The sequence below is a fragment of the Equus caballus genome, chromosome 14, assembly GCF_041296265.1.
Source record: "Equus caballus isolate H_3958 breed thoroughbred chromosome 14, TB-T2T, whole genome shotgun sequence".
Taxonomy (NCBI): domain Eukaryota; kingdom Metazoa; phylum Chordata; class Mammalia; order Perissodactyla; family Equidae; genus Equus; species Equus caballus.
In genome coordinates this window covers 104,786,278-104,808,299 of record NC_091697.1, presented here as the reverse complement: position 1 = coordinate 104,808,299, position 22,022 = coordinate 104,786,278, and the positions used below count along the sequence as shown (strand labels likewise).

Below are 22,022 nucleotides of genomic sequence, written 5' to 3'. Positions count from 1 at the left end.
TGAAAAAAAAAGTGCACATCCATCCCCTGCATTCAAGTCCCTATACTCTGTCTTCGTGTGAGATGTGTACGTACTATCATACTGTTCCACTTTGCATACAGTAATTTATTATTCTCTCCCAGTTTCTATTTACTCTGATATACTGATTCAGCTCTTATTTAACCAAAATAAAAGATGTTCAAGTTTAAATTATATGCAAACTAAGGATAATTTTTAAAAAGCTATACACAGCTTTCTTTGATTTTCATTGCAAGGCAAGTCTACGCAACAAACCTTTACACAATTTTATAGTGTATAAATACAGCACTGTCTCTTTACAAAGAGGATGTTTCAGGCATTTTAGAAGTAGAAACAATATAGGAAGTACATGATATATTAAAGATTATAAATTCTTTCTCCACATAATCACGTCTGGGGTCAAATCTGTTCAAGTGGTTCCATTACCAGGACATTTGTAATTTAGGTACAATCCTTATTAACCTACTATGAAGTAGGAAATGATATACCAATAGGTCTATAAAATATAAGAGGTATTTTTTTCCCAAATTATACCAAAATCCTTTGAAATAAAAGCAACGTTAAATTGTAAATTCATTTTGACTTATTAGAAAACAAATCTTTCTTTGACTTTAACAAGGGTTCTAATCCGCGATCCTAAACCCTCTTAGTGCGGAGGTCTCATATCTTGTCAGTCTTTTCATTTTGCACTTACGTCCTGTCGAGATTTGACGTGGCCAATTCGCCAGTGGAAGAACGTTCTCATCAATTCTATCCTTTCCTTTTGCCTGCCTAAGGCATGAGACAAGCTAGAAATCACCTGTAAACAGCAATTAACCCAATTATTGTGATGTTACAAGAACAGCAATTGGTAAAGGCATTTCCTCACATATCAAAAAATGCTAGAGAGAATACCAGTGGATCGCTACTATATTCATCCAGCCTCATCTCAGTCTTATCTTTAAAAAGACCAAACTCTCCTCAACTCGGATGCACTACACATCAATGAACGAAGGGGAACAAGAGAGGAAACAATTCTCGTTGTGTCTTGGTAATCACCAAAAAAAGTTTATGTGTATGAAAATTAATATGGTCATTGACATTTAATTCAAGACAGACAACTACACATTTGAAAGTTTTCCCACATATACAGAAAGTCTTTATTTACTAGACTTGAGGGCAGGGACCAGGTTTTAAATGTCTTTCTAGTCCCTCAATACCTCTAGTACCTTGATTAGAAGTTTCTCAACAACTGTTTAATGATTTTCTGGATTCAACAAACTCGCAAAAGAAAACAATAGTTATACTTTGGTGTACTTCCTCAGTGATATTATTCTTGCTCTTTTTTAAAAAAGAATCTACGAAAGCTTTTAAATCCTAAGATAATATTCTCTCTTAGAAAGAAGTGACTAACTGAAATATCTATCTAAAACGGCCACATCAAAAAGAGACTTAGTAAATTGGGCACATTTACTGAGACATTTATTCTGGTCCTTCTTTAAATAAATTCAAAAGTGGAAAAGGGCACCCATTCTCAGAGACTGGTACATTCTATTTCTTAAGCTGCATGGTGGCACATTGCTGTACAGTTTATTCGTGTTCAAAAACTGGACAGAGGTGTACACTCTTTTTCTGTGTGACACTTTGAAATAAAAAAATTAAATTTAAAGTATTTAAAAACCTTAGGACTGTTTTGAGGGTAATAGAGAAAATGGCTGACATTAATATCTATTGTTTCAAAAAAGTAAACCATGTAAAATGTTCAATTTTATATTCTACACTGCAACACCAAAAGAAGTGTATACTTTTAAAAACATCATCTTTATCTAGTTCATGAAAGCGGTGAGCACAGTGTCTGCAGACGAGGAGCTGAGGCGTCTGCTCTGAAAGCCACCACCCTCCTGGCTGCCCATCTGCTTTGTTCAGGGTGCTGTCAGGAGGCACAAATTAGCACAGACTTGAACCTTACTCCCAAGTTCTTAAGAGGCTAACAGAAAGTGAAATAAAAGGTGCTCTCTGTGTTTATCAATAAAATGAAGAAAGACATATCACAAACAGAATGTGAGATACGTAAATAACCCCTAAAAGGATAGTTTAAAACGTGGGTAATGCTGGCTCCCTGATGTTCTCTCTCTCTCTTTCTTTTTTTGATGAGGAAGACTGGCCCTTAGGTAACATCTGTTGACAATCTTCTTCTTTTTATTTGAGGAAGATTGTCGCTGAGCTAACATCTGTGCCAATCTTCCTCTATTTTGTATGTGGAACACTGCCATATCATGGCTTGATGAGTGGTGTGCAGGTTTGTGCCCGGGATCCGAACCTGTGAACCCCAGACTGCTGAAGCAGAGCGTGTGAACTTAACCACTACGCCATGGGGCTGGTCTCCTGACTCTCTTAAGGGCAGTTAGGAAGAAAAGAAAAAATTAGGAAGAAAAAACTAGAGTTCCCATACTTAGCACGCACTCTTAAAACTTCAAGAACACCAAAGCTGATGGCAAAGATAAATTGACATGAACCTGGCATGCTTTATAGGAAGAATAAATCTTATTTCTATGTATCTGTTTTTCTACCAGTTTCTGAAGAGATTTTTTCCTTTACATCTTGTTATGACCTAAATAATCATTAGTTCCCGGCATTTATCACCTAGCAAGACATTTACTGACTCTCAGTTAAAAGGAAAGCGAATGAAGAAGACCTCGTCTTTTCTCCCAATGGAGACTTCATAAGCCTTCTGCAGCTCCCTCAAGCTGTTGATCTGGCTGCACAGTTGTTTCAAATGTGCTGCATGTTTTTCTTTCTCTTTTTTCATTTCCATTCGGTGCCAGTCAATGAAATTAAGTCTCCATTTACTTAGTTCAGATAGGATGTTTGTCTGAAAGATAAGTATACTGACAATTAAGTAGTTTGTTCCTTAATACTGCTTCCCAAAATTACACTAAATTAAGAAACATTACAGAAAAAAACAGAAGAAGCAATCAACATAAGAGCTATTCAAAAACTCAGAACACACTAATGAAAACGTCTGCAGTTGGACAGTCATGGCTCTTTGGGCACACTGACGGTACTAAGGACATGGATTGTTTCCTATTTTAAGTTACTTTGTATGTAATCTTGTTGTCATTAAAAAAAAATTCAGGTCTCATCTACCAATAAACAGGTCCTTTGTTTATTCAAGGACATAAATGGCCATCTTAAGATGGATCAAGGAAAAAAGAAATGCGGGGCTAAGGCCTCGGCTGCACCACAGGACTGGGAGCCATACAGACAGAGGGGACACTGGGACACATGGGAGCCGACGCTTTCTTCCCCCAAACCCCTCTCATAGCCGTCACCTGACAACCAACTGCCATGTCTGATCCCGCTTTACCCTACTGCCTGGTATAAATAAAAGGACCAAATAATCATGGTATAAAAAAAAATCGGACAACAATACAGTTAGAATTTAAATGGCTGGTGGGACACCACTCCAAAGAACTCATGCCATGATTAGAATATGAAGCCTGGTCATGGGGAGAAAATGACAGAAATTATACTAAAAGATTACTTCTAGAATTTAAGGTTCCAAATAACAGAGAAATATAAATGTCACAGAAATCTCATGACCATAATTTCTCCATGTATGTGAATATTGAGCTTAGTCTTCTCAAACTATGTTTGAGAAAAACTTTCATTTTCTCCATTATTTTTTTAAATAGCAAAAAACTTGCCATTTCCATAATTCTTTGTTTTACTTAGAGGCCACTAATATCACCAAACTAAAAATCAATTTTTATAAATTTATCAGGTATATATTGTGGTTGCTGTTAGAGTGCCTATAAAATGAATACACGTTATTAAAATTGGCTCTTAAGTTTCATATAAAAGGAGACATTTCCATTTGTCACAGCTGTGACATTGTAAAGGGTCAACAGGTGTCTCACTCACACACGCCGAACCTTTCAAAACACCTGAGAAATTCAGTGGAAGACGCAGAGCTGTTCCAGCAACTATTTAAAGTCTTGCTATTCAAAGTGTGTCTCTGAACCAGTAGCATCACCTGGGAGCTTGTTGCAAGTGCACCACCTCGGACCCTGGCCCAAACAACTGACTAAGGAGCCGCAAGTTAACAGGACCCCCAGGCGATTCGTACGGACATTAAAGAAGGAGAAGCACAGATTTAAGATGCTGGACTGATCTTGGGAAACCAAAGATTTTTGTGTTTTTTAACCTTTTAATTAAAAGAAAAGAAGAATAAATGGTGGAATCGAGAGCAAAACTGTTACACTACATATTAAACAAGTGTAACTGAACAACTGTAATACCTTAAGACCTGAACTCCAAAGATCAAGTACATTTTCCATCTTCTCGAGATTTTCATCTGAAATAAGAAAATCGCTCACAACTATTTCATGGACATCTGCAGGACTAGAAGTAGACCTTGGTGAGGAAGAATCGCCTAAAAGATTAGAACTGAAAAAGTCCATGACCGGGTGAGAAGGCTTCCTTGGTGATGACACTGGTGACAATCCTAGAATAAAAGAAAAGTAGTAGCGGTCAAACCAAATTGAAAAGAACCCAAATCAGTAAGGAGTCATATTAGAAGGCTAGAAGATATCAGCTACCTATGGAGGCCGACAAAAATGCAGAGAAATGACCTTTCAGTGTACTTAATCTGGCTATTTTTCATTTCAATATTGTCACTGATGTAGGACTGACCAGCATGAGATGACTCCCACACCTCTCTCCTCCCACAAATGACCTCTATCCCAAATAACAATGCTCTGTGCAGCCAGGTCCAGCCTGAGCTGAAAGTATTAACACCCACTTCATCATATTAACATTTACTAGGTGCTTTCTATGTTCCTGTAATAAAAACTTCCTACAGATTAGCTCTTATAATCCATGCTACCCTAAGAAACAGCTATTATCCTCTCCATTTTACTGTTAAGGAAACTGAGGTTCAAAAACAGTTAAGTAATTGACCAAGGTCAGATGGTTGTATATAGGTCACTATTACCTTATGTAAAACACGGGGAGGAGTTTTAACACTGCTAAAAAGCAATACTATAAGTAGGAAGAGACCAGCAATTTAGTTGCTCAGATACTCAGTTGTAAGGCACCCTGTTAGCCTTGAACACCTCGGTGAGAAATATATACCTCTCTCTCTATGTGTGTATACATATACCTAACTCCCAGCCCTGCCCCTGTGCCTGGGGGACGCGAAGATGGGTGGGAAAGGGGATCAGGGAGACCCACAGCCAGGAAGAGGACTGGGATCTATCTTTAAAAAGTACAAAATAGGAAGAGTTACTATTTTATGACATGTATGTTGGAATAGAGACTATAAATCATCATTTTTCACGTTTCTCACTTTTGTTACAAGTGTCCTGATAACCAAGATTGAAGGGCTTTCCTCTCTTCCTCACTGAATGAATCAAAGATAAACCTACCATAGGACTTGTTACTTGAAAGCAGATCTTTTAAGAATTCTTTCCAAAAGGGAAAATCATTCTCAAATATATGTATTTTGTATAACAAATCTATCAACAAACTGCTCAGGCTGCTCACACTATGAAACACTATCTCCACGTTCTGAAGGTGGTCAAGGAACCCAAAGAATAAGGCAGAATGACAAAGTACACGAATATTATTCTCTTTTATAGATTTTACCAACTAGACCTACACTCATGGAAAAGCAATAGGCTCTATATTTTTTAAAAATATACATTCACCTTAAAAAAACAGAATCATATCACTGAAAACTTGGAAGGCCCTTCAGAAACTACACTGCCCAAGATTTTCATTTACAAGGGAGGAAGCTAAAGGAGAGTGGCATGTCTTACGTGGTGGCTGAAATGGCCCGCACACTAAATGACAGAGAATCACACAGTAAGAAAGGCGTTCCACGTCAAAGAAGTTCCAGTCTGGAGCTAGCGCGCTTTCAAGAACTGTAACCCTTGCTAATCTCTCCTTTCAATAAGGAAAGCAGAACACACCACCAACAGCATTTAACCAAAATTTAATAACTTCATTTAAATTATATATAAATACACTTTATATATATATAACTTTATATTTTACATATAAAATACAAAAATAACTGCATTTATTTTTACCATTGCTTTCTATTTGTAATAAGTGTATATTAATTTTATGCTATAATCAGTAATGACAGGTATAAATTTTCCTTGATAGAACAGGTAGTATTAAAGATAGGACAAAAACCATTAAGTTGGTACACAAATGCCTGAAAGTTGGGAAATATGGCATTGTTTTATGAAAAAATCTAAATTGGCCAAATTATCTGACATCCCATTAAATCTTTTAAAATATTTGCTCTCTAACCTAGCAGTTTTAAGGATGCTACACACTACAATACATTAATTTGTATTAGTCTTAATTGTACTATTTTAAATATTCTTAATAAATTAGAAACAATAGCATTTTAAATATTGCCAATAAGTAATATGCTGAAATTATTCCTCTTACTACATAGACAATGTTCATCAGACTGCAAAATGCTAGGCTTGGGCATCTCGTTTTGAAGGTCATTTTGGCATACAACCACTGGAACAAGTACAGAGGCGCGACTCCACTAAGAGACATGCATTTGCTACAGTGTTGTTTTAACTTTATGACTTTTTATAATAGTCAAAGAAAGTTCAAATAAAACTCCAGCTGTAATATAAGAGCCAAGAATAACAAGAAGATGTGAAAAGTCCCCAGGTGACAGTGATCCACGCCACTGACTGAGAAGAACCCCTGGAGAAGATGCTCACCATCAGAAGCCAACAGCCTGAATAAGCTCAGTAACATCTTAGAGAGATTTTGAATAAAAACAAGCTAAGGTAAAGTCATACCATCTGTTTTTGAATGACTTGATATATTGAAGTCACATCCTTTTCCAACTTCCATCCTTGTTTCTCTTACTACAGAGCTATTTCCTGCTGAAAAGAAAGAAGTTTTTTATGAATTAAACCAAATTCCTCTTAAATGCCTAATCATACATTCCTAATTCAAGGAAGTAGCAGTACACAAGTAAGAGTTTAGAGCAAGCAAAAACAACATGCTGGGAACACAGGAAAACTAAGATGAAGAACGAGAAGCAAGAAAAAAATCTGAGACTAGAAAAGGGCTTATCGTCTCATTAGCAAGCTCAATTTCACTCAACAAATACGGATGAAAGAGAATTCAGTCCACTACAGCGTTCAGTTCACACTAACAGAAGAAGTGGACAAACGACATCAGAACTTAGAAAACACTACGCTATCTCACACCTTTGGATATTTCCAGGGGTCTGATGCCTTTCATTAGCTGCAATCAAACTAAAGCGACACTGGTTCCCCCAAAACAGGGACTTCCCTACTTTCACCTCAGGAACTTTAGTCAATATATGGTGGTGAAAAGGAAACTAGGAAAGACCTCACAAGAATGGTGTGTCAGAGGCTTATACTTACTTTGCCAACTTCGACACACCCTACTCATCCTAAGCAATGGCAACCCCAAGAATAAAGAGAATGTGATGATAAATTTACATGGTCCATTCTAACCAAGCCTACATGTGAATCAAGATATCTAAATTCACTGCATATTGTAGGCTTAGATCTCAAATCCTTTTTGGAAAAGGCAGAACATAAACAAATAAATACTTTACATGTTAGAAAAGAGCAGGGGTCTTAGATCCCAAGTGGTTACCTTGAAGGCTGGAAAGGTGGGGCCAGGAAGGAATTCTGGTGCGGAGTCAGTGGGAAAAACAGTACAGCAGTACTGTAGCCAAGGGAAAAGGAAGCAAGCTGTCAGGGACTACCTTCAGGGCAGGGGTGGAGGGCTAACACACTCACGGCCTGTCTACACTTGTAAGAGGGCAGGCAGCACTCTGGGTTTGCTCAGCAGGAACTGCATGTTGACGTACTGGTGTAATCAAAACATGGTCAAGATCACTGATGTAGAACAAATAAATCCAAGGGTCATATCTCTTGAAGATCAAGAAAATTTGGGTAGAAAATACTCAGTGAGGGAATATTTCAGTGGTAGAATAAATATAGATATTTTAAGGTTCTGGTCCTATTTGTCGATCCAGTGCAGCAGGCTGAACATTGAGGAGCAATGAAAACTCCATGTCTACAGAGGGAGAGGGACCACAGACACTAGGTCTATGGCTTACCAAAAACCCAGGAGCTTGCTCACTCTGAGTAGGCTTTGTCATGGGCCTTCAAGGAGGAATCCTTGGAGTTATGCCTATCATTAATAACTGCCTATTTTAGGAGGGCTTTCTGTGTCCTTTGAAAGAATACTTATTTAGAGTGAGCTGTTTGAGATCTTATACTTTACTGAATAAAGAACAAACAGGTAAAAGGAGCTTTATCCTCCTTTCTCCACTTTTCACTCATCTATCAACATACATCCCAGTTTGTATTAGTTCTCAATTCTGTCACTGAAATGGTCCAAAGATGGATTCACCTTTGTGGTGATCATCCCAATGGTCCTCCACGCCCATATAAATACCACTGCCAAAGTCCGAGCACATGGTTCATAAACTTACGGGGTTCTAAGGACTACCCATGGGCCATCTTTCATCTGGGGGCTTTGGCATTTCATTTCCAAGATAATCCTGGCAGATAACCACTGGAACAAGTACAGAGGTACAACTCCACTAAGAGACATGCTGTTGCTACAAGATGCTTAATCACTTTTCATAAAAGTAATAGTCAAACTAAGTTCAAATAAAAATTCAGCTGTCATATAAGAGCCAAGAATAACAAAATAAAATGTAAAAACTCCCCCCAGATGATAGCAATACACACCATTGACTGGAAAGAATCACTGGAGAAGATTTCCACAATCATAAGTCAACAGAATTGATAAGCTCAATAACATCTTAAATTAAGAGATATCTTGAAAAATATACATAACCTTGATTATCGAGAATATCATCAATTACAGGAGGAACTCTACCATCTGGCACCACTTCTCCCTTAGAACGAGACGGCTGTGAAACACTTGATTCAATATTTGGAGTCACTACAGCATAGCGAAGCAATTCTTCATACTCCTCCTACGAGAAGCCAATAATAAACGTGTATTACATCACTGTCACAACGAGCACTCAGGCAAAAGAACCACAGAGGCAGAGCCAAAGATGTCCTCCACTTCAGTTCTCACAGCGGTGTTCCCAGGTAGTGGGGATGCGGACTTGTGATTTATGTTTTTCATTCATCATCATTTACTTACTCTGTTGTGGTAAGTAAAATTCTTAAAAAAAAATTCAACAAATATACCAACCCCAATCTCTTCTAGGGATGGTGCCTTGGTATCCAGATTCCTTCAGCATGTGGACTTAACGAAGGTAACACAAAGATCACCAGAGTCGTTCCCTAAAGCCAATCAGCACCTGCGGCACAGAAGAGCCCTCCCTCCACGGGCAGCTGCCTGCAGGCGGGCAGAGACACCAGCCCCTGCTCTGAGCTTCTGAACTGTGGTTCAAAGACTGCACAACAGGCAGGCCTAGGGATGAAAGGTAGATAAACAGGCAGACAAAACGAGAAAATTGCAGCTCTCTATCAGGACAGGTTAACAAACAATTATAACATTAAAGATAAAGCTCAAGGCTTTGTAAACCCTTTTCTTTTTTCAGATACGAGGGCCTTCTTGGTCATTTCTTGTAGCGGGGGTTGGGGGGGGGATCTTGTGGTGATGAACTCCCTCAGCTTTTGTTTATCTGGGGAAGTTTTTATTTCTCCATAATATCTGAAGGATAGTTTCACTGGATAGAGTATTCTTGGCTGAAAGTTTTTGTCTTCCAGAATTTTGAACATATCATTCCACTCTCCTCTGGCCTGCAAGGTTTCTGCTGAGAAATCCGTTGAAAGCCTGATAGGGGTTCCTTTGTATGTTATTTTCTTCTGCCTTGCTGCCCTTAATATTTTTTCCCTGTCATTTTTTGCCAGTTTTACTAAATATGCCTTGGAGAAGGCCTTTTTACATTGATATAATTAGCAGTTCTGTTAGCTTCTTTTACTTGTAAATCTAGCTCTTTTCTAAGGTTTGGGAAGTTCTCAGCTATTATTTCTTCGAACAAGCTCTCTGTTCCTTTCTCCTTCTCTTCTCCCTCTGGAATACCTATGATCCTTATGTTGCATTTCCTATTGAGTTGGATATTTCTCAGAGAATTTCTTCATTTCTTTTTGGTCTTAGTTGTCTCTCCTCTTCCATCTGAAGCATTTCTATATTTCTGTCCTCAAAGCTGCTAATTCTGTCCTCCATAATATCAGCTCTGTTATTCAGGGACTCCAGATTTTTCTTTATCTCATTCATTGTGTTTTTCATCTCCAACATTTCTGATGGGTTTTTCTTTAGTTTCAATCTCTTTTGTAAAGAATTCCCTCCGTTCATTAATTTTGTTCCTAATTTCATTGAACTGCATTCCTGAATTTTCTTGTAACTCATTGAGTTTTTTTTATGATGGCTATTTTGAATTCTCTGTCATTTAGATTGCAAATTGCTGTGCCTTCAGGATTGATTTCTAGGTGCTTGTCATTTTTCCTTCTGGTCTGGAGTATTAAAACACATTTTCATACTATTTCCTGGGGTGGATTTATGCCTTCACATGGTGGAAGTATCTGGTCACAGATTCCACCTGCCACCATGGTGGGGGCAGGGGAGAATGAACTGTGTATTTGAGCCCACCATGATCCCTGGTGTCTGTGCCTGTCCTTTGGAATCTATGGTGACACAGCACATCTGCTATTGCCCACTCCCTGCTGCTGCTTTACAAATGTATGTGTATGAGCTCTGGTGGGGATCCCTTGCACTGGCCGAGCTGGTGTGCGGGGTGTGTGGAGGGGTGCGTTGTTTCATGTGTGCAATCCCGGGGGCGTTCCCGCTATGCCCTTGCTAGCTGATCTCCTGGGGAGCTGGCTTGACGAAGACACCCCTGCAATTCCTTGGCCTCCTCTGTGTGGGGCTTTCCCATGGCTGGGAGGCAGCTTGGAGAGTGAAGGTGTTCCTGAAGAGAGCTGCCTGTCCCCACTCATCTCACAGAGCCACATGCAGTTCTGTGCCCTAGATTGCTGTGGGGGAGGGAGATGAGATCCCCTTACCTCCTTCTACTTCCTCCCAGGGGTCCAGCTCCTGCACCTTCAGATGTATGGCTGTGTGGGTCTCTCAGATGTTTATTGTGTTATGCGAATGTCCTCTGTTGGTTTATGAATGTCCTTTCCATTGCATCTTAGTGGGGAAAGTCTAAGTGATAAGCTCACTCTGCCATGATGCTGATGTCATTCTCTTAAATTTTGTGTTGGTTGGAATAAAACTGTTCCTGCTATTGATGTACATATGTCAAATTTTTATAACCATGTCATAGATTGGAGGGATGTAGCTCTGCACAAGTTTATTTTTTGTTTTAAATTCACACCTGTACACATCTGCTCATATAAACTGTACAAGTGAGCAGACAACTATAACACATGTGGGCCACATAAACTACAAACCACTCAAACTCATGCACATCTGCTGGGGCCAGTACCTCCTTAGGACACAAGAGTGATGAGCTGAGCAATAGCAAACGACTTTGTGCTATGTCACATGCTTATCATAGTACAAAGAGTTTTAGCACTTATTCTAAGTTTGAGTCTTTTGAGAGCATCTTGTGTGAATTTTACATCTATGATAAAGAGTTTGAAAATGCGATTGATTTTGTTGGTGATTCAACAGTGAATCAAAAATTTTCTATCTATTCTTTTTTATGCTTTGGGTCACTTAAACTGAAGATAAGATATGCTATTAAAAAGCTACCATTTTCAACTACTTATGTTGAGAATCAGAATTTTCCTGATATTATGTAATCCAAGCAAAATACAGAAGCAAATTGGACATCTAGCCTTATAAATACCTGCACTGCTCTTCCATCACCCCCCAAGTGCACATGCACGTTTATCAAGGTGGCTTCATCCTTTTTGCTAACTGCCTTTGTGAGAAGTAAATGTCACAAATTTGAATTTATGAAATAAATTTACACAACATAGTACTGCTTTAATCTTTTTATACTGGAATTTGAAGTAAAATTGTTTGAAAAAAGGGTTTATGCTTGTAGATCTTTGAAAACTGCTTGTCTTTAGCATAATTAAATGTAAAAGAGTGACTTGGTTTCAGTTTCAACCTTCACATGTTTAACATAGATTACTTATATACTGTAAATGTTAGTTATAGCAAATACAGACTTTTACACATATTAAGGCTAATGACAGAAGAGAAACAGAGAGAGATATTCCACAGAGAGAACCTTTAGACAGCTCAATCATCAGACTCCCTTTCATGTTGCTACAGGCAACTCCTTTGTCAGTGATGTACCCTTCACAACAATAAACATGTCTGGGTTTTAAACTTACATTTCCTGATAGGAAATAAAAGTTAGTATTTCACATAATGGTTACCACTGAGGTAGAAGGCTCTTATTAGAAAAAAATCATTTAGAATATCAGAGATACATTTAATTTTTATGTTGACAAAAATGACTGTAATTCTTTAAAGAGATTTAAATATGTTTTAATTTTAAAAATACACTTCCTGAACCATATCAGTTTTCCAGTTTTTACAATAAAAGGAAATTCCCAAATAGTCTGATAAATTGAGGCCATACACAAGATATTTCACTGGTTCCTATAAACCTGAATGTATGAGTCAGTCCTAATAAGCTAACTAGCAAAATGTATACAATTTCAAGTACAATAACTACCTATGGTAGAGACGGCTAAGAGTCCAGCAGCATCTATTTCCTTTATTTCTTTAAGTTAATAAAACTCCAGGGTTTGACCTGGGCAAATGGCCACCCAGCGACATTTCTCAGCCTCCCTTGCAGCAGGTGCAGCCAAGAGACCTGGTCTATGGGATCTGAATGGAAATGATGTGTACAAGTCCTTAAAAAGGAAGCTGCTTGTTTCCTAGTCAGCTCCTCCCATGGGCTAGAGGTGGCAGTAAGCCAAAACCTGACAATGCAATCATGGTCAGCACCCTAGGGCATGGCAGAGCAACAGAGAAGAGACTGGGTCCTCAGATGGCCACAAGACTATGTACCAACTCAGATTTTTTTTTTTTTTAAAGATTTTATTTTTTCCTTTTTCTCTCCAAAGCCCCCCAGTACATAGTTGTGTATTCTTCGTTGTGGGTTCTTCTAGTTGTGGCATGTGGGACGCTGCCTCAGCGTGGTCTGATGAGCAGTGCCATGTCCGCGCCCAGGATTCGAACTAACGAAACACTGGGCCGCCTGCAACGGAGCGCGCGAACTTAACCACTCGGCCATGGGGCCAGCCCCCCAACTCAAATTTTTATGAGACAGAAAAAAATTTTGTCACTCACTTAAACCACTCTTATTTGGTTCCTGCCAAAGCAGTCAAAACATCACCCTCTTATACTTCCCAAAGAGCCAAAGCAAACTTGATTTTGGCACAGAACATGTAAGAGTGTGGCTGTTATGGACTGAATGTTTGTGTTCCCCCAAAATTCCTATGTTGAAGCCCTAACCCCCAGTGTAGCTGTATTTGGAGATTGGGCCTCTAAGGAAGTGATTAAATAAAAAGGTTAAATGAGGTCATAAGAGTAGGGCCATGATCCAATAGGATGAGTAATCTTATAAGAAGAGACAACAGAGAGTGCGCTCGCTCTCGCCCTGCACACGTGCACTGAGGAAAGGCCACGAGAAGGTGGCCATCTGCAAGGCAGGAAGAGAGTGATCACCAGACACCAACCCTGTCAGACCTTGATGTGGTACTTCTCACATCCAGAACTGCAAGAAAATAAATTTCTGTTGCTTAAGCCACCCTGTCTATGGTATTAATATAGTGGCTATCTTTTATTTGTATTTTGAGGTCAATCAACTCTTTAGCAACTTTACCCTCCTTCGCTTCTCCTCTGGTGGCAATTACAACTATAGTTAGCCAAGTCAGCTTGGCTCAGTTAGTACCATAGAAATAAAGTGTCCCTGTAGGAATGGAGGGGAAGTAGAGGTCAGCGGTTTTACTGTAGCTTCCCTAGTCTGACTTCTGAAAAGGAAAAAAGATGCGAATATATATTTCAAAGTTCCCACAACAATTACTATGAGTTAAAGGGGTGATCACTAGGTATATAATAATAGTATACAATGTATATATATACATTTTAAGGAAAGATTTTAAAAATCAGTTATTTAAACAACGATTTTAGTTTCATATATGCAGATATAGGCCAAAAGGGCGTTTTTTTTGGGGAGGGGGGAGTGAGGAAGATTGGCCCTTAGCTAACATCTGTTGCCAATCTTCCTCTATTTTATGTGGGATGCTGCCATAGTGTGGCTTGACGAGCTGTGCTAGTTCTGCGCCCAGGATCCGAACCCGTGAACCCCTGGCCACCAAAGTGGAGTGTGGAAACTTAACCACTATACCACCAGGCCAGCCCTCAAATGGCTGATTTTTAGTTAATGATCAAAATAAGTAATATTGTCTTATTTAACTGTCAAAGACAGCCTGTCTTAAGGCAAACAAGATCCTAGAATAGAAACAAAAACTTGTAATTTTGCACCCTCACCCACAATAGCTGGGCTGATGTGATCGTAAAACATAGCTGAACCCATACATAGCAAGGGAGGTCAGGAGGGCAACTGGTCGACAGTTTGGAGTTGTGCTGAGAGGAAGTTATCAGTGAAAGGCACCATGGATGCTGCCCATCCTTCAGCATTTATAATCGACAGTTTTATGGAGCACTCACATAACTGAGACAGTAATGAAAACTCCCTTAAGAGGAACATTGATTTATGAGGGGCTATTGTATCAAATGTTTAGTGTTACATATTTACTGTATATGTAAAAGTATATATTATTTGCGGTATTTATATTATGAAACGTTTCCAGTAATGTAATATGGGCAGGTTTTCAACTGTAGTCAAGAAACAGTAGGGTGGTAAATTGAGGGTCACTAATAAACAGAATCTCTGTTGGACTGACACTCTAAACAAGGAACCAATAACACAAAATGATTTCTGGCATGTCTAAAAGATTCTTACCCCTCCCTCTTAAATTCTACTTGAAAGATTTATTCTTCTGATGTAAAGCTTTGTCTCCTGACAAAATGAAAACTTGAGGTCTTATAGGATGTTTACAATCTAGTATTAAAGGGTTCTAGACCCCAAAATTACACTGTGTGGGTTTTTTTCCCCCACAATCAACAAGCAATTCTCAGACACTGGCTGGGCGTCCTACAGTCCAACTCAATTCTGACACTATTCACCGGAGACAGCATCAGATCCCACAGGTCAAGGGCTCAGTCCCACAGGACTGACCCCGCTTCCAACTCCAGATGCCAAGTGCAAGTCCAAGTTGTCACCTGTGCTTCTGACTGACTGGCTATAAATCATAGGTTCCCACGACCCCCTCTCCTTGGGCTGATTATTTGCTAGAGCAGGACACAGAACTAAGAGAAACATTGTGTTTACCAGATCATCACTTAATTATAAAAGGATCTAACTCAGGAACAGCCAGCTTGAAGAGATGCACAGGGCAAGGCATGGGGAAGGGGCATGGAGCTTCCACGCCCTCTCCTAGCATACCACTTGCCCAGTACCTCCACACGGTCACTAACCTAGAAGTTCTCTGAACTCTCACTTTGGGTTTTTATGGAGGCCCAATTACATAGACACAATTGATAAGTCATTGGCCACTGGTGATTGAACTCAATCTCCAGCCCCTCCCCTTCTCAGAGGTCAGGGGTGAGACTGAAAGTTCCAACCCTCCATTCACGGGGTTGGCTCCTCTCACAACCAGCCCCCATCCTTAGGTCCAAAAGTCACCTTATTAACTTAACAAGACCTTTATCACTCTTATCACTTGGACAATTCCAATAGTTTTAGGAGCTATGTGCCAGAAACAGGGATGAAGACCAAATATGTATTTCTTCCTATAAATCACAATATCATAAGTATAAATGAGTTGATCAGTTCTCTCATGAGGAAGTTTGGACAAGGCAGAGATGAAGGGTGTAGGAAAGCACTGTCACCTAAAAAGAGCTCTAAGCGGGAGAGGTACCATCCAAAGGGAAGACCAGGATGAAACATCTCTGCCACAATTCCAGCACAGTCATGTGCTGTACAACAGGTTTCAGTCAATGACAGACTGTATACATGCCAGTGGTCCCATAAGATTAGTACCATACAGCCTAGGTGTGTAGCAGGCTGTACCATTTAGGTTTGTGAGAATGCATTCTATCATGGTCACACAACGACAAAATCGCCTACCAACGCATTTCTCAGAATGTATCCCCGTCGTTAAGCAACGCATGACTGTACTTTTATCCTAGCAAATCTTCACAGATATTTTTCCAATAGCTTCCCAATTTCTAAATCTGTAATTTCAATTAAAGGAACACATCCGTTTCATAAAATATTTTCCTAAAGCTTTTCTCATATACAGTGCCAATAACAAGTTACTCTACTTAGGCATAAACATCACGTCCAACTTTTTCCCTCTTAAGTGATATAACTATAAAACTCAAGATATACCACGTCAGTATTTTCTCAATTAAAATCTACTCTAGAAATCTGAATCCATATTTGTGATGACAAAAACTTATAAACAAAAGAGATTTAAAACAGTTCATGTAAAAACTACACCTTCTATAGTCAATTTATCTGTCACTGTCCAGGTCCTGGGCAGCAGAATGTGCCGAATGTTGTGGCAACAGGGACTAGAACCTTGAGGAGAACACTAGGGCATCTGGGGCCCCAGAACTTTGGAGGTTTTGATATTGTACTAATTTGCATTAAAGTGAAAGCAACATTCATAAGAGATGGCTACAAAGAGACAGCTACAACTCTTTTCAAGAAAAAGAGTTTCTTGAGATTTTCAGCTTCTCCTTTCATTGTGTTGCTTGAAGCCTTTGTACAAGAGTGTTTGAAGAGTTCACGATTATTTTCTGAAAGGTTAAAACAATGTAAGCTATTTCCCAAGGTTTTTAAAATGATTCCTAAAGTTTGATATTACGATAAGTTGATATATATTACATACACATTATAAATATTAATGTAAATGGCTTGAGTGAATGAAAAATGTACTCTTCATTTTCTCTCATATTATCACCTGTTTAAAACACATAAGTCACAACAAACTTAGACATGTCTTCCTACCTGAAGATCTGAAGAAACAGAACTGCCTGGGTCGGGGTCATTTGGCACAACTGGAAGTGAGCCTTTCTCATCTGACGACATTCTGCACAAACACTATAAAAGAGTAGAAGCAACTTTAGGTTTTTTTCCTTGATATTTCTAGGAAAATAAAATGTTTTCTAGATATATACATAAGTGTAACCACATCCTAACCTGGAAACAACAATCACTCAACACACTGAGCATCCACAGATGAAATCACTGGGCAAGAAGAAAGAGTTAAGACTCAATCCCCACCATCAGTGAGTTTGTAAGGTAGTGAAGGAGATGAGAAAAAAACACAGAAGGTTAAAGAAAAGTGGAGGCTCCTCAGGAAAATCTGCAATGGGGCTTGTTCAGAATAACAGATTGTGATCTTTGTTCTTCAACAGTGTGTGCCAAGCTCGATGCTGGGCACTTTCCTGTAGATACTGAAGGAACAATCTGTGCAAATTCCCAGCTTGGGAAACTTACCTTTGGGGAGTATTATTGTAAGAAAAGCAAGCCTATAGAGAACAAGAGATTCTAATACGTGCATAGAAAAATTGTTGAAAGTTTTAGCCAAAAAAAAAAAAATTAAAAGCACTTTTAGTAACAAGTAAATAAATTATTTAAAAGACAAGTCATGACTATTCAAACCATCTGAACATCAGTTACATGTAAGACATTGGGGAGGACTGTAAGATGAAGAAGTCCTTGTCCTCCAGGACCCTACAGTCTGTAGAGAGGGCCAGACACGTATATAATATAAATGACTGGTGAAAAAGTACCGTTAGACCCTAAAACAACAGAGGTACAAAGCAGGGAGGTAGGAGTAGCCATTTTCATGGGTTGGGATCACAAGGGTGTGAAGAAGTGGGAATGGAGCTGGAGAAAGTTTTAGTAGAGAAGATGACCTGGGTGCTGAGACCTGGAAGGCAGATAAAGGATCTGAGGCTACGCCAGAGAGCAGAGCAGCACAAGCAGAGACAGAAGCACAGACATGTATGCCAGGAACATAAGTAGTGTGTCAGGTTGAAGCAAAAGGCGCAAAGCAAGGCCTGGCTAAGGATGAAACAGGTGAATCAGGAGCAGCCAGATCATGGAAGATCATGGTCATGTTATGTAAACAGTGTGACATCCACATAACCACCCAGGTCAAAAAATATAACATTACCAGCCCCAGAAGGCCTTCTCATGCCGGGTCCCAAATGCTGCCTCCATCCTCCATGGCTAAGATCACCATTACCTTGACATCTAACACTAGAAAATGTTTTGCCTGTTTTTACCTTTATAAATCGTGCATTACTTTATGCCTAACTTCCTTTGCCCAACAGTATGTTTGCAAAGCTCGTCTATGTTGTTGCTGTGTGTAGCTGCAGGCTTGCTTGTTTTTGTTTTGCTGTTAGGTATTCCACTGCATTAACATACTGTAATTTATTTATCCAGCCTATTTTTTCATGCATATTTGAATTGTTTTCAGTTTTGGCTATTCTCAATAATGCTGTTATAAATAAAACTATATGCCTCTAAGTGTTAAAAAAAAAAAGTTTGGTCTTATTCTAGAGAAGTTATTAAAATGTCTTAAACAAGTGACAACATGATCAGGTTTGCCTTTTAGAAAGATCACTCTGGAAGCTTTCAGGATGGATTAGAGAAGTGGGATCCCCAAGAGCTATCAATTGAGAGCCAACTGCAGCAGCCCGAGAGATGAACGTTCCCTCTGGCAGTAATGCAGGAGAGAAGTGAGGACCTGAATGTAGGGGGTAGCACTGCGAAGTGGATGGATGGTATGACTGAGACAGTTGTGTTTTGGCAGCAGAAATAAGAGATTATGATCAATAATCAGTTAAGAGGTTAAAGGGAGGAACTGTTGATGGCTTCCAGATTTCCACCTTGGGTGATGAGATGGACGATAGTGCCACTCACCATGGCAAGGAATGTAGGAAGATGAGCAGGTTGGGAGGAAGGACAATGGGTTCAACATCAGATGATTTGGGTGTGAGGAGCCTGTGAGGCCCGGAGGCGAAGCTGCAGGTACGTAGTGCACGGACACACACATCAAGCTGTGCACCACTCCAAGGACTGCCATTCACAATGGCTACAATGTGAATGGTGTTTCCTGGGTTAAGCAGTGAGAGAGCCCTGCACTGGAGCTTTTGGGTGGAACCATAGTTTGAGGAATCAGCATAATGGGAAATACTGAAAAAAGGGAGCAGATAAGATCACTTACAAAAGGAGTGTAAGAAAGATTCTTATTCTGAGGTCCATATACCCAAACTATGTGTAACATTTTTAGAATAAATGCACGTGTATTTTTCTAGGAAGAGGATCCTTAGCTTCCAACATGTGTTCAGAGGGGACTACAACACTAATAAAGTTAAGGACCACTACCACAGTGAGAAGAGGGTTAAAACCAGAACCAATGATATATAAAGGGGAAGAAAAGAGCCAGCAAGGAATACAGAAAAGGAAGTCAAATGGCAGAACTAGCGGAAAGAACAGCATCAGGAAAGCTAGGAGAAGGGAGCAGTCAGAGCCACATGCCGATGGCAGATGAGAACTAAACAGAGTCCCCTGAATTTGGCAATTGGGAAGTTGCTATGATATTTGCCTGAACAATTTCAGTGGAAAGTGGAGCAGGTCTCAATCACAGTGGGCTGAAAAATAAACGAGAGATGTGGAAATTGAAGTAGAAAGGGCAGACACAGGGAAAAGTGCAGTATCAGAACGGAAACATAGGTTGGGGCTAGCTTATGGAAAGGATACTTCAACTTTATTCAATGCGTACTGCTGCGTGTACACACGATAAGCGAATCACAGCGCGACTGTCTTTAGTTAAGCCAATTAGGGAGGATAAAAAAAGCACATACATCTGCAGCAAGGAATGGCTGCTTCACGGACTTCAAATGCACCACTCTGGTAACTGGTCCATTTCTATTTTCATTCACCTACTCCTTTAGGATGTCTGCAGACTGGGTAGGCAGTAGGAGGGGCGCGGGGTGGTGCTTATTATTCAAAATACAAATGAGCTGAAAAGTATGGTCAGACCTCAAAAAGAGTTTCTGAATACAGATCCTGCAGAGACCAAACAGTCTGTACTCGTACTAATTGTACAATATTGTACATTTTTGGAAAACATGCTATACATCTTCCATCTGCCCCGCTTTGATGCCAACAAGGTATGACAGTTTGTGTGAAATTGTACAACAGCAGCATTTTCCCTCCTGTTTCTGGGTTCAGAAACGAAGGAGAAAAATGAAGCCTGCTTTGAAGGGTGGTGGATGTACATCAGCTCACTAACTCTTCAGTACGGTATTCTCTAAGGCAAGAGATCAGAAACCACGAGATAAAAGTTCTGAGTGCTTCTCTGTTGCCAGGGAAATCAAATCATGTCTTGGTAACTACCTGGCTGCAGGGAAAGAGAGGTCCCCGAAATCAATGGGCACGCAGGAGGGAGAGACAGAATGAACTAGCGGGCGAGGGGAGCCGGGGACGTCCTGCGCCTTCACCGCCCCAGGGGCAGGCCAGGAGGGGACAGGCCAGGAGGGATGCCCAGGAGGGGAGAGGCCAGGAGGTGCAGGCCAGCAGGGGCAGGCCAGGTGGGACAGGACAGGAGGGGACAGGCCAAGTGGGACAGGACGGGAGGCACAGGCCAGGAGGGGACAGGCTAGGTGGGACAGGCCAGGAGGGATCGCCAGCCCGCCCCACGACGGGACCAAAAGAGAGGGGAAAGCAGCTGCGAGTAAGCAAAGGGGTGGAAGTTCTCTCCGATCACCGTCCTACCCACCCGTTTCAATCAAAGTCTTACTTGAAAACAATAAGGCGCTAGCCATGGTTACTTCCCCCCTGCGTTTTAAAAGGCCAGAACCGACGGCGACAGTCACCCAACACACTCCAGGCACGCCTCTCCCTCCTCCCGGACGCCCGGGGGGAACCTCCCGGCCCCGCGCCCACACAACAGCTCAGGGGCCCGCGTCCCGGGAAGACGCCCCGGCCCGGCCCTACGAGCCCCGGAGCTGCGGCGCTTTAAAGCCCACTCCACCGGGGCGCCGCCACCCACCGCGCTCTCCAAGCCGGGACACGTCCCCCGGCGTCTCCTCTTCGCCCGCCGCTCACGCAAGGGCGAGGGCAGCGGCTACCTTAGCAGCCACCTGACAGTTTCAAACCGCAGCGAGGAACTAAGGACGGCCCTGCGCATTGGTCCCGAGCTTCAGCAACCTGCCGTTTGATTGGTTCGAGGCCAGGGGGCGGGGCCTTGGACCCGGCGCAGAGAAGCCGGAATTAGGTGACGTAAACAGAGCCCCGCCCCCGGCGCCGGCAGGCTCTGAGAGGGCGGGGCCTCAGGGAGCCCCGCCCAGCGTCGGGAGCGCGTGCTCAGTGCGGCTCTGCGGTTGCAGGGTAAGAGCCAGCTGTGGGCGCGGGTTTGCTTAGACGCCGCCGAGCAGGCCTGGAGTGATCCTGTGCTGTGTGCTCTTGTCTTTCGGTAGTGCCCAGGGTCTGTGCGTGTGGTCCTCGTGCGTAGGAATAGTCTGCGGCCGCAGGTGTCCTGCAACAGAGTCACTAGGAGTGCTTTTTAAAAGCGCGGGTTCCTGATCTGTCTCTGCTGATGCCTTCCGTCTTTGGCAGGGCCGGGGAATCCGAATATTTAACAAACACAGCCAGTGATTCTGATGCAGCGATCTGCGGACCACGCTTTAAGAAACTGCTGGACTAATGTTTTACTAGTGAGGGTTTTTACTACTGAGGTCAAATGTGTCAGGCTGAAAGTCAGGCCCTTCTGGCGAAGTGAGTATCGACCTAATTAGAATCATCATGAGTATATCCCGGCTCTACTACCTACTTGCTGTCACCTTGGAATATGTTACCCACATAAAAGGGCTGTAGGGAGATTAAATGACTT

At 41.1% G+C, this 22,022-nt stretch overlaps 1 protein-coding gene and 1 long non-coding RNA gene across 7 annotated transcripts in view; one reads left to right on the top strand and one right to left on the bottom strand.

Annotated features, from left to right (window-relative positions):
- POC5 (POC5 centriolar protein) overlaps positions 1 to 21,794 on the bottom strand; it is a 33,655-nt gene extending 11,861 nt beyond the window's left edge. Inside the window, exons 1-8 of one of the 6 annotated variants that reach the window (XM_070234665.1) lie at positions 21,183 to 21,302; positions 17,123 to 17,215; positions 8,519 to 9,031; positions 7,818 to 7,887; positions 6,837 to 6,920; positions 4,299 to 4,504; positions 2,693 to 2,869; positions 713 to 817 (exon numbers count right to left, since the gene is read on the bottom strand). In XM_070234665.1, the coding sequence (XP_070090766.1) occupies positions 713 to 817; positions 2,693 to 2,869; positions 4,299 to 4,504; positions 6,837 to 6,891 (543 nt within the window). In that variant the 5' untranslated portion in view covers positions 6,892 to 6,920; positions 7,818 to 7,887; positions 8,519 to 9,031; positions 17,123 to 17,215; positions 21,183 to 21,302. Of the gene's footprint in view, positions 1 to 712; positions 818 to 2,692; positions 2,870 to 4,298; positions 4,505 to 6,836; positions 6,924 to 7,817; positions 9,032 to 17,122; positions 17,216 to 21,182 lie in introns of all 6 variants that reach the window. The other 5 variants (XM_070234664.1, XM_023618160.2, XM_023618161.2 and 2 more) reach the window with 5 other exon arrangements.
- LOC106781623 (uncharacterized) overlaps positions 21,441 to 22,022 on the top strand; it is a 52,730-nt gene continuing 52,148 nt past the window's right edge. Inside the window, exon 1 of the long non-coding RNA XR_002799859.2 lies at positions 21,441 to 21,520. This is a non-coding gene — a long non-coding RNA (uncharacterized lncRNA). The remainder of the gene's footprint in view (positions 21,521 to 22,022) is intronic.